The following is a 13,798-nucleotide window of genomic DNA, read 5'->3' on the forward strand; positions in this document are numbered from 1 at the left end:
TAAAATTATATCACAATTTAAAAATAGTTTTAGCATATTATCTTGTTCCTTTAGTTTTTGTAAAGGAAGTTTTATGGTGCGCGTTTTCAACGATATGGTGTGCTTTTGTATTTATTGTTCCTGTACGATATCTCAGTTATGTTTCACTTAGTATTGAATAGATTGTCTTAATTTTAAATACATAATTATTATTGTTTTAATAAATATTAAAAAAAGTTATCTATCATAGCTAGGTTGTTCACTTTTATTCTTCATTAACTGCGGATTTTCATCCTTATTGGTTCATTCAGGTTTATTTACAAACTTCCCATACTCTCACCACATTCTAATTCAGAGAGAGAGAGGAGATATCATACCATTTGGGATCTTTTATATCTTTATGCTTCCAAGACGAACAACCGCCGAAAGAATTAAAAATTAGAGTATAAGGGATTTGGATGCGCAGGGTTCATTGACGTTAAAAGACTTACCAATATCAGGTTGGGTGAATGATGGTTCAAGTCTCCTTAAGTGAATAGGAATTAAGATTATAAGTGTGACGGTTTGGTCACGATTAAATGGCCAATCATTCTCAAGAAATAAGAAAAACTAGGCTAGTTCTAAGTAACAGACTTGTGATAGGGAAGTTAAGGAGACTGTGAATCACTAACCCAAATCACGGTGTCCTATTCACCAATGATAGCTTTAGTCCATTTAGGCATACTTTGAGAGATTGCTGGGGAAATATGAAGTTCAAGTACATCTTAAGATAATGCAGAACAGACCTGGCAGGGATAGGTTGCTTCTGAAGGAAAAATTATTTGAAGGTTGTTTTTCGTTTTTCTTACTATTGCAATCATTGTCAATTTTCCACATCGAGTTTTTACAGGGAAAATATCCTCTTTTCGAGAAAGTACTTACTTCCTATAAGTACTTTTGCAAGAAGAATTTAGTATTTTTAAATTGCACAAACTGATAAATTGTGTTGAATGGAGGATTTGTATTTTTAAAAAAATTATGTTTATCCCCATTTAATTATTACAAATTTGAAATATTTTGTTTTACTTTACTTCATTAAACATAACTAGCAGTAAATTTAAATTGTATAAAGCGTTCCATTCACAATAACTCGATTCCCTAACATTAATTCTAAACGTTGCATCAACTTTATCATTTAAGTGGATGGTAAATATTAATTTAAATTTTTTTTCTTATTTGAATCTTACTAAATTGCAATTATACTGCATAAACTAATTAATCTCTAGGTCAGATTACTTAGTTAAAATGTAATTAGATTTGTGACAAGAGTCAGGCTTTGTAATTTAAATTACATTCCTCAGCTTTGATGTCAATAATTAGCAACTTCCCATAGTTATTGTATCATTAGAGATTCCAGAGCATTTAATCTGAGTCGCCATTCTTATTAAATTGAATTACATGGCTTGCATCTGGTGTTGGAATCAATTATTGAATTGATAGGGAGGTCTTCTTCAAGGATTTCGTCGTCCCTGCTGTTATTCCAGCCTGACAACGTTCGAACTGTCATTTTTTTTTAAAGGAATGTTAAGTTTTCCCTTTAGAATTTTCACCCTATTTGATCCAAAAATGTATATTAAGAAAATATTCTGTATGAGTGCCTCGAAAAATGCAAAAAAAATGCAGAAATTCATAATTCTTTTAGGATCTGCATACATATATAGTAAAACAAAACTAAAGCTTTAAATTAATATAACAAATATGTACAACTGAAAGTAATTACAAATAATTTTGCCCTACTTTCGTTCCAAATTTCCAACGAAACCGAAGAAATTAATATACTTTACAATTGTCAAACCTATGTGGACTTATTTGGGCTGTGGGGTTGTGCCAATACCTACGAACTTTACGGACTGTACAACATTCCAATCAAAACTATTCTAGCTGATAGAGTGTTGAAGCTTCTTTCTACGTGATAAACCTTACTCTCTATAATGCCCTCAACATTCCTTATGTACAACATCTCTCTAAGACAAAGTACGATACAGCACTCTCTAAACCATTAGTGTAGTCTCTCCTACCATTCCTCTTCTCAGTCCACCACGAAGACTGTATCTCCATTGTTCCCTGGATTTTTTCCAGAACTAATCATTGACACTAGTTCACGTAGAGGCTGCTTCCGTTTGGTAGCCATCTATTCTTCTTGTCGTACTCTCACATCTTATTTATTTATTGTGTCTTTACACAGACATTAAATTCCCAAATAAAATAATAATATTTAAAAATATTATTATTAAAAAATTATCTTCTTCTTCGGTTATGTTTTAAAAGTTATCGCAGTCTGTTGACAAGTGTCACACATTCACTGTGTGGTATGAGGTCGTAGAAGAGATAAAAATGGATTTTTGAAGAAAATGTCATCTAAAATAAAAGTTGATTAAATGATTTGAAATTTTTTACATTTTCATTTGTGGGATTCTTTTTGTTCTTTCCTTTATTTTCGGTATTTCTGACTTTTAAAGTTCGCACCATTTATTTCAACAATCTCTTAAATTAAAAGTGCTTCTGGGAGAGGAGGATGACGTGACTTCCTCCCTCTTGAACCATTTTATTGCAGTCCTCTTTGTTATGCAGCTAAATGTTGTTTGAATTTGCACATAACTTCTATTTTTCTGTTTTCGATTTCTGTTGCTTAGGCGCCGAACGAATTTTAAATCAATTTTGACTGCTTGATGATCTCAAAAAGTGCATTACTTTCAAAAAGAAATAATAAAAGGTCGGCTTTTAATTTTTACAATTACTATGTTTAAAAGTGGAATATTTCTACCCTCTGTGACAGAGTGAAATAAATTTCTTGGAAGCAATATGCCAACAGACCAGTGACCCTGATGTCACAGTATGGAGGTGAAAGCGCCGTCGACTTTGTGACGTATACTTCTTTAGTTTGTTCTCTACTATTATTATTTCTTATATTCATTTTGTTTGAAATCTTTTATCTCCGGATGTTAAAGAAGAATTGCGCTCAATTACGTTGGTAATATTTCTTTGGCTTGTAACTTTTTTTAAATGCACACTTCCGTCTTTATACGGTTGGCAGTCACATCCCAGCCATACTTGTCCTGCCATTCTTCTCCAGTATATGACATGTTTTTAAATAATGTCTAGTAATAAAAACCGTAAACATATGTTTACATTCATTTTATGACTCAAGTTATTTCTTTATCAAATATTAACAAGTATTACAGAATAAATCTCCTTTTTTAATGCCTTGAAGATTGTTGACTTTAAATTATATTTTCTGAGAGTTTCCTGATTGGAAAATGAGAATCCTAGGATGCATTTTCCATATTCAGCAATTTACGGTTCAGAAGACCACAAAATGTATATTTTTTGTAGAAAACTATATTTCGGTTTGTTTAACATTGAAATGTTTGAGTTTTGTATTCGACTTTGAGTTTGTCTTTAGACTTAACTTGAGATTTTTTGCTGATTACTGAGGCATATAACGATCTAGGTACACTTGGACTTATAGGACCCTTATCGTAACCTTGTGCAGTGGCAATATAGTAACCCATATAGGCTTCTTATTTAATCAAGAAACTGAAGTTACCATTCTTGAGAAGGTTAATTCTATTGCTAGTATTTTAACTTTTGTCCCAGATTGGAAAGTGAAGGCAAGTTTTTTTGACCTATATTTTATTCTAGTTTTATTCACTTGTGAGTCAAGGATTGGTTTCTATATAAGAATAATGTTCTCTTTTCTGGTCACAATATGGAAACAAATGGTACAGCGTAAAGCATGTATGTGACTGTTGTATAGAACGAGAGTTAGTGTATGAACAGATAAAGTGTTGTATGGAGAGATGCTGCGCTGTATCTAGGTCTAATCAATGTCACAAAAATACCTAGCTCCACCACTCTCTCTCCCCCTATAAATTATTCATTAGATTCATTTCTTTTAAAGTGAAGGAAGCAGTGTCACCTTCATAAAGGTCAAGGATTTTGTATCAGACTCCCATCTCCATTTATCGTGTACTCCGTTTCAGTTATAATTTTTAATATTTCAATCCCTTGTTGTTTCTTTAAAGAACTCAGTGCAGCGCAATAATCTACCGACTGATCAGGATATCCAGCTTTAGCTTGCATTATCTCCTCCTAGTTTACTTCTCTAAGAGAACGTGAATCTGGAGAGGTTCTGGAGAAGAAAGATTCCTTTCTAAAACTTAATAAACACCGTGGTTCCTCCAACATTCTCAGAATCTTCATGAGCACCATGTTCTACCCTACCTTCATTAGGACCATAACGTCCCAAGATGGAACTTGTTGGAAAACGAAGATTTAAGGTTAATACTTCTTTCTTTTTTTGTTCTTTTTAACTTATTAACTTCCATTTGCCGAAAACTAATTCAAGGGATGTTGGTCTTGTATGTCCAAGGCTGTGTTTTAGTATCAATGTTCAAGTTGTCTTGTTTTCACTTTCACCAGACGACACGTGTTGGAACTGTGTGACAGAGTCTGTTCGTGTACGATGTGGTTTGTCGTTGTAATTAGTTAGTGACAAAAGATTATTATTTTTTTACATTATCTGAGTACATACTCGTAAATCTCAAGATTTAACTTCCTTTTTTAAGTCGTTTCTTTTACGTTTGCTTTTTTACTTCACTAGTCTGAAGCTTTACAGAAGTATCCCAAAATCAAAATCTGGTTTGAAACTGCTCCCTTTAAACTCACATACACAGACTTCTTTCTAAAAACGTTTTTTTTTTGGAATCGGGGGACATTTAACGGAGACAACTTAATTTAGTAAATTTTGTATGAACATAATACATTCTTTAACCATTTGAGAAGGAAAAATGTTAATGTTTGAATTTAAGATGAGTAAAGTTTATAAGAGCAACAATCAAGGCGACATAATTAAGTAATCAAGTCCTGACTAAGACTGTTGATTTACTGTTATAATCACTTAGATTATTTGTAAAAGTGGTTTAAGAACAAGATAAATGCAATTATCAAGAGTACAAATACATTTAAAAAATAATACAATAGAATTCAATGAATAATAAGAATGCTCTTAACGAAAAGAAAAAAAGAAGTTAATTATAAGAGTTACAAGCACCTTAGTTGGACAAAAGAAGTGCAGTGCACATTGTTTTTCAGATGAGATGCAATATGTAATAAAATTATGTACTATTCATTTTGCATCATAATGCATGAACATGCAGCTTATGAAATTATTCAAATAAAGGAACATTGTATATACGTAACGGCTGTAGTATTCTTAAATGTAAACATGCACTTGGGAGTGAACTGCATAGTAAGGTTTTATCTTGTTAATGTTACAGATAACAAAATATATGTTTGTCTCGCTAACAGAACTATGGTTTCTTTCCTTTAGAAAGAGTTGTATGTTGGAATTATAGAGTAGATGTCATCACCACTTACAGAGGTGTACATATATATTTATGGAAGCTAATTATTTCTGTCTTCCAAAGATCTTCTTTCCCTATATAACCTTCACTTGCGCGACATATTCACAGCTGATGTGACATATTAACAGTTGGTCTGGCGTAATGACAGATGTTTGGCCTGAATTACTGAACTAAACATCCCTACGCCGTACGTTATTTTTTGGTATTTTAGAATAATTCAGAAAATACTGGTTGCCTCGTTAAAGATTTCTTAAACTATACATTTGAGACAGTGTTTAGGTTAGTTGCAGTGGATAAGGAACTCGGTACTTTGAAAAGGACAGTTATTTTATCAGATAGTCAGACAGTTGCGCTGAAGGTACTAAATTCTTGGGTCTGAACCAGGAAATTGTTTCTGGAATGTTCCATTAAGAGAGGTACCTTCTATCTGATTGTTCTTTTTTAGTCAAGGTGCTATGACCGTGAGGTTATTTCAGAAAGAGAGTAAGAATTTTAGAATTTTCTCGCCTTTAATGGACCCGAATCTACTGTTGACGTGTCTGTGGCCACATATATTAGTCTCGCTGGCCAGGAATGGGCAGCTTCACAGCATTCATCCGTGTGAAGAATCGGTAGGTTGCCTACAAGACTCTAAAATGCTGTTTAATCAATTCTGAATTTTCAACTGATTTGCCTTAGTTTAGAAATCACTCGGAACAATTGTTTGCGTTCCTTACAGTAATTTTGGTGCCAGGATATCTTTAAATTAAGGAGACTCTTGTACCAGACTATTTTTATAGTTTGTCGGATGGAGGAGGCAATAAACTATTCATCTCATAGCAGTTGGAATTTAAGATTAGGTTTCATCAAGGTTTTTGGTCGGAAGAAATTGATTTCCCTTCGAGTTTGATGTAAGGGGCTAGAGTCTTGATCTAGTTTTTAGGTCCTTGGAGTTCTTGTTTTCTTAGGAGTACCTTGGACCCAAAGGGAAATCAGTTAAGGTACCTGTAGTATGATTGTACCTTTCCACAAACAAAATGTGATAAATGTTCATATATATTTTTTGTTTGTAATGTAGCCAATAATTTGTTTTTTTGTGTGAGTATATGTGCGTTTGTAAACATCTCAGTGAATACAATGAATTATTAATGTATAATAGTTTCGTCACAGTGTATACTAGCACTCGCGCACACCCTTGGAAAACAAGGACGTGATACTATGCATAAAAACTATCGCATCACTTAGATTACTGTTTTCTTAATGAATTCGAGATGTAATTATCATTTCCATTGGTGGAGGGAAGTGGTCGTGCATAATTAAATATTTTATTGATATTATTTTCCATTGACAATTGACTCATGTCTTAATTATCATTCCATTACTCTCTGTTCTTTAAATCGCTTCATTTAGTTCCATAGATTTAACGGGGAAATAATTACTCGTTTCATGTTCAATGTTTTACAAACTAGTGTAAAGAGTCAGTATTGTAACTGACCCAGATTTGAGAACCATATTGAATGAATAAAAATTTGTTCCATTGAATTTAGCAAAAAGCATGTAATAGTGTGAACATTATTTAAGACAAACCTAATTAATTACAAAATTAACGTAATTAAAGTTGTATTACTAAATTTGTTTCACCTTGTTTCATTAATTGATTGTTCTCTAGAATTTCTTAAATGTTTTTGTAATCATTGTATATTGATAAAGATAATTCCATTTTGTATAGTATAGCCATTTCTAATTTATTGTCGTAACTATTGTTTAGTTTCTAAATTATGTAGTTTATCACTGTGCGCTCTCTATGTTCGTTGATTAATCAAATTTGAAACTCTAGGATGAGTTGCTCAAGGCTTGCGGTTCTTAACGAGAACGATCTCATATTTATGTATATCCCTATTGTTCAAAAATAATAGCCGCTGTATTTTGCTTAGCTGCCAACAGAGGATCGCACAATAAGCTAAGATCAAGCTCTTCAGTAAAGAAAAGAAGTACCAGTTTTACTGAATAGTTTTTTCAGTTTTTTTTTTTAAAGAAAAAAATTTTCTGAAGGTTCTTATTAAATAAATAGATTTATAACTTTTTCTATTTTTCTATAAAAGTTCATTTTAGGGCAGTTCTTAGGATGGGTTTTCCTTTTAAAGTTAGATTTTTGCAAAATGTTCGATTTTACAAACTGTATAATGTTGATAAAAATTAACTATAACTCAAATATTCAGAGTTTGAAGAATATATGTGTGTTAGAATCGTTGAGAATAAGTAGTAAAAGAAAGTCTATGAGTATTCGAACTCAGATTTTTAAAGATGTAAGTTAGAGAAAATATACTCTTAACGCAATTGCCTTGAATTTTTAGCTTACACTAAGTTTATTTGTTTTTTTAAGTACCTAGAATCGCTTATTTCAAAAAAAGCAACGATCTTCAAGGTGAAATTCTCGTGATTATCCAAATGATTCAGAGGTTTTCCCTGAATATTTAATTCGTTTTATGGTAATAAAAATAAAGTAAATGCAATCAATTAGGTTTGTTTAATAACTCGTATCAGTTTTAGTTTATTCCAAATTATATTGCAACAGATTTTTTCATAATTTATTTACTGTATAATTATCAACCTCTGATACTGGTCCGAACAATAGCAGGAATGTTGTATGGTTAATTAAAAAAAATTCAAGCTGGCTTAATAGACTTCTAAACAAAGAATTAGAAGACTATTTGCCCAGAATTATTTCTTTTAGACTGGTAGAATTGTCTGACCGAGGGATACCTCTTAATTGGCACGTTCACGCTTAAATATCATTTGCAGCTGCTGAACAGGTAGAGGTGGTGACATATTGCTTAGCCATTATTTATCTTTACTTATTTCTAGCCACAACAATATGGTGACCACGTTAGAAAATCGATTATTTTGGAGCCAGTTCTTAATATTCAGTCTACACTTTCGATGTTTTAGTAGTTGGAAATTCGGCGAGGAGTATGTACCTGCGCAATAGATGTCTCATAAATAAGCTGAGAGTTATTTTCCAATCAGGATTGAATCCAAAAAAAAAATCGATTGTTATAATCAGTCATCACTGTTTCCTCCTCCCAGCGCAGTAGTAATGTGGATGATGTTCTTGGAAAGTCAGACAGTATTAACCCATTGTTTGTTTCATTGTCCTAATCTTCATATTATTAGAATGCATACTTTTTTCTTAAATAGGTGCCTGATGTAGGTTTTTTTTTTTCAAGAAAACAAGCAGCTGCTAAATATAAATAAATAAGCTGTATTTATTTGTTTTTAATTTCCACTCTCTCGTGAAACCCCACATAAATTTCTGAGCGCAGAGTTTTTTTTGAAGTCTAAGGGGCAGAATTTGTACTCAAGAGACACAGAATTTCGTTGATAAATAGTTGTTCTAATTCGATTTCTAAAAAAAAGATCGAATTAAAAACATTCTAAAATAAAGTCTAAAATTCTGAACAATTTTTCATGTACATTTTTTTTTTTTTTTTTTTTTGGGGCGCATCGACTGCTAAGGTCATTAGCGCCCTGTACATAATATTATTTTTTTTAATGAAATACGACTGAAAATAAATAAATAAAATCTTAAGATAAATAAGATCTTAAAAGATAAATTTTCCCTATTGTGTGTGTTAAAGCTTGACGAAAGCGAAAACATAATAAATAATTTTTATAGTTTACGGTGACAACGCCATTTTTGTGTTTCTTTTGTGTAGAATATAACACTTTTCTTTTTTTTAAAAAAAAAGAGAACTTAAAGAGAAATTCTAAAAGATATTCAAGAACAACAACAAAAATTAGAAAAATAATTAGATAAAGTAAAAAGGGGGACTTGCAGAAATTGTATAGTTTAATAATAACAATAGTTAGAAGATGATAATGTCTTAGTTTTTCCCACACATTTAGGAATGCACACGTGTTTTAGATTACTTATTCTGTTCACATGTTTGCTTTGTTTAAATTACTCTCAGGTGTTGACATTTTCTATTATTTACTCTTATTATGCAGTTTCACTCAGTATTATTTTGTATCCATTTTAATTTCCCCTCAAGCTTTGTTCACAGGATGTATAGATGCTGTGGTGTAAGACTTTTCCATTTCGAAATCTTGAGGTCTTTTTTTTTTTGTATTTAAAAAAAAAAACCTGATTCTACAAATTGATCTGCTTTGTGAAGTCCAATCTCTCTCAGAATCAGATAAAGAAAAAGTGCTAGTTTTTCCCATCAGGTTTATTTTCTCTTGCAGCTAATACTTCTTACTGTCATTATAATTGTAATCTTTCTATTTATTTCTGAATTAATTTGCTGATGTATACATGGTGAACCAGTAAGTAATGTCCATAGGCCTACTGTTTGTAGTTACATCTAAAGTGGAGTTCAATGACGTATAGGCCAACTTCATATTTTCCACTGTTCGTGAGTGGCTTAAAATATTTCCTAACATTTTCTCAAATATTTCAGATAGAACAGAAGTAAATGTTTAAAGGGCAAAGTAACCTTTGACTTCCTTATTTCAAGACAATCTACTTTGAAATTGACTAGCATCCATCCATCTAAAAGAGTTTTCAATGAATTAAACAACTTCATAAACTAACACTCTTGAATGCTCGTAAACACATTTTCTTGCAAAACAAACGTAATTTCTCCATACGAGGATAAAAGGAATCCTGGAAAATGATATACCTTTTGAAAGCCCATTAGACAAGGAAACTTTTGTAAAAGTGCCAGCATCTAGGTCTGATAATGATCATGTAAGGGCCTAATGAGTTTTCTTCAAAAATTTCGATTACTTTTATTTTCCCAGTATCCAGGAGGAAGATTGAGGCTGTTTGAAGAATAACTTATGCTTCAAAATGGTGTCAATTTTTAGAAAATTTATCTTACTTTCTAACCGTGTTATCAGAATCGAATTCGGACTAAAACTTTCTGAGAAATAACATTTTTATTGCAAAAAAGTAATTTAAAAAAAAAAAAAAAAATTAAGTGACGTCACTCAAGAACAGTGGAAAATATGACTTCAGATGTACTACACACAGTAGGCCTATGGATATTACTTACTTACTGTTTCACCCTGTATATAGTGTAATCTATAAGAATGGTTTTCAGAAATCTGTATTGAGTGTATGTTGGGAAATATAGAACGTCTACTTCTTCAGAAGCCTGGTGATTCTTTTTGATCGAATTATTATTTTGTTTCTTTGTAGGCTTTGGTAACATGAGAATTTCTTTTACTCAGGTCTTGGAGTGTATAAGCTATTTTTTATTTTAAAGTTAATCACGTATGATACTTCTTCAGCTTGAGAAGAGATCATAGGCTCAGATTACAGTTTCATATAATATCTTAGTGCGTTTCAAATTTAGGTACCTTTTTTTTATTCTAATTTTTTACTCTCTCTTGGTGGTTGTAAGCGGATATATCTTTGAAACGTATAGACATTACAACGGAGGTTTTTTATGTTTTTTAAAACTAAACTACTATACGTTCATCTTTTTTGGTATTTGAGTCATTAATACAAGGGGAAGAAAAATTTTAGCCAGTATCAGTCATAATTTCTTTATCTATATTAATGCTAATCTTTCTGCAAAACTTAATTATGCCAATCACATTAATAAAATTATCTTTTTTGGCAATTGATCACAGTGACTTTTTATAAACGAGAAAATTTTAAAACTGAATATTTGTATGTAAAAACCGTATGTAAAATTTTGTTTACAGTATAATTTTAATTTTTTTTTTTCTTAAATAAAATATAGCAAAATAAGTCTCGGAAATGTATTTTTGTATCTATTACTAACGTTTCACTTGATTTTCTAAATTTTTCAAAAATTATAAAAAATCTTGAGCGGATAAAATAAACTAACGACAGAGATTGCTATGATTTCTGAGTGCTAAGATAGTCATAATAATTAATTCTTGTGATTTTTCTTCCTATTTCTTTTTCACTTATTACTTTATTATCAGTATTCGTTTTTATGAGTAGAATAATCAACTTGGGAAAGTAAGTCCGACGTGTTTGAAGCGTTTCACCTTATAAAATAAAAAATAAAAAAATAAGTGAATAAATAAAATAAAACTAGTAAATAACCATGAATGACGTCAAAAGTAAAACCAATTATGGCCGCCGCCACTACCACTTGTTGCTTTTAGTCTGATGAAATAGTGTAAATAAGTAATTACTCATTTTTTTACCTGTAGATTCATTTATACATTCACAGTATTCCAATTCAAATTACTTCCTGTACATTTGTATCGACCTCTTTTTCGGTTTCTCATACTACCAAATTAATATCATTCATACATTGCTTTATTTGCCACATCCTAATTTAAAATATATTAATATTTGTTAAGTATGATTTTAATTTGAGCTAATATCTTTATTTGAACAGGTGGAGGTCACTAGAGGCTGGATAGACGAGATTAAAGAGCACATTGCCATAATTAGGTCGCTGCATTCGAATCTGCTTTCATCACCAAGGCCGGATCAAGGTACTACACAATTTCCTTATACCAGTTTCTGTATTTTTTTTACATCTCTTACTCTCACCTTTATGAAGTCTTATATATAGGTTATTTTGTTTTGTTTTTTGGCGCATTGGCGAGTATGCTGTCAATAGCGACGTTCGGGCCATCTATATTTACTCGTGATGGGTAAGCCTTTACGATGTCCATTCCATCGGGAAGTTGGATGGAATCGAGAGGTTCGGGAGACAACTGACAGCTTCTCTCCTTTTTGCTGCATCCTAGGATGTACTGTACTCTTGGATAAAATCACTACTGCACCTTGACTCCACTTCGATTTTGCCTCTTCTCCTCCATATTTCCAATTTACTAAGAAATTTCTAACTTGTATCCTCATTTACACGTACATTTATGATCATTATTGCTAGTTGAATATACTGAAGCTGATTTTGAAAAGGTAGGGATTAATTTGGACAGTAATTTCTTCCCCCCTCCCTACACTAAGACCTATTCTGTTAAATATAGTACTAATTATAAGGTTGTTGAAAAATTGCTTGCATCTCATGATAAAATCCTACCACATTAAAAAGCAACCACATTTATTCTATGTAGATAGAATTGTTTTAAATTCCGTTAAGAGGAGCTGGAGAAAAAAAGAAAATGGGTTGAACACTCGCATGACTTTTCTTATTATTTTCAAGGTTGTAAGTAAAATTTTCTTTGTATAATCGTTTAAAAATTATTGAAGGCTAATCTCCCCTAACGCCTCTTTGAGTCTGCCCAAAAAATGCATTTTTTCAGTAATAGTTACAAAGCTTTGTGCATGTAATGTATACTTTTCTGTTTACAGAAAATAATATGAGAAATGGAATATTCCTTATAAATTCTTTTATTTGATAAAAACTCTTGAAATATTAATTTTTAATTTAATAATTAAATTAGATTAATAATTAATTAATTATCTACACCAAGGATCTCTTCAGTTTAAAATACTCATAATTTTTTTTTTTTTTTACGTCATCATACCTTCACAACGACCGGATATGAAAGTTCTTTTTAAAGTGATCATGTTGCTAACACTACGTGCTCAGCTGGTATGATGAAATTTGTTTCTTTGGATATAATTTTTATTGATTTTTTCAAAGCTTTAAACAATGGGAAAGAATGGAGCACTTGTAACAAGATGAGTCGTTTTTTTTAGAATTCAGCAAGCTATTAAGATTTGATAGCCAAAAAAATAAAGTTGATTCAACTAATTAAATTTTAAAGTGTCAAGATAGCCGGGCAGTTAGAGCCCGCAAAGTTATGTATGATGTATTGTATTATGTACGGGGTTTAATTCACGTGTTTTTGTCATGGAATAATCAAGAACGTCATGTTTTTTTTTTCCAAGCATGTTTAATTTATAAGATTTTTTTAAAAAGTTTTAGATAGTGGTTACTTTTATCTCGAACTTATAAAAATATCCCTGAAGCAGAATACAAAATAGCATTTTTAAAAACTCCTCTGAATATAATTTCTTGTATGGATAAGAATGTTAGAAGTAGTGTATACGCCCTTGACTGGGGAAGTCCCCGCCATGCTTTAGAGTGGAGTTTGTAAGTGGAGTTGACTGTCCATTCTCACAGATCGTGACTTTTTTCATAATTACTTTGTACATCTTCGCTCTCTCTCCTCTCTCTGTCTCTTGGCTGGTTGCTTCTTCTGTTTCATGGTCTACTGCCATTACCATTAAAATAGAACTTGACAACTTTTTTGTTTTTTGTTCTTTTCTATTGGATCTACGTCTTTCCCTTTGGATATGAGCTCTGTTTTATACAATTCCTGGATTTCTTGTACACATTGATTCCCCCCCCCTTTACAGGAATATAATAAATTTTTTCCAATTTTCACCATACAGAATTTTTACCTTATTCTATAATTCTTTTAACAACTACACAAATGTTAGGTGTTTTTGAAGATATACTATGTTGTCA

At 31.5% G+C, this 13,798-nt stretch overlaps 1 protein-coding gene across 6 annotated transcripts in view; it reads left to right on the forward strand.

The window, feature by feature from the left end:
• The window catches only part of LOC141448073 (syntaxin-1A-like), a 61,199-nt gene that overhangs the window by 33,297 nt on the left and 14,104 nt on the right, over positions 1–13,798 (forward strand). For all 6 annotated transcript variants that reach the window (XM_074116142.1, XM_074116139.1, XM_074116141.1 and 3 more), the window contains exon 3: positions 11,750–11,849. In XM_074116142.1, the coding sequence (XP_073972243.1) occupies positions 11,750–11,849 (100 nt within the window). The remainder of the gene's footprint in view (positions 1–11,749; positions 11,850–13,798) is intronic.

Source organism: Rhodnius prolixus, unplaced genomic scaffold (genome assembly GCF_049639745.1).
Source record: "Rhodnius prolixus isolate KJV_2025 unplaced genomic scaffold, Rpr scaffold_13, whole genome shotgun sequence".
In the NCBI taxonomy this organism is placed as follows: Eukaryota; Metazoa; Arthropoda; class Insecta; order Hemiptera; family Reduviidae; genus Rhodnius; species Rhodnius prolixus.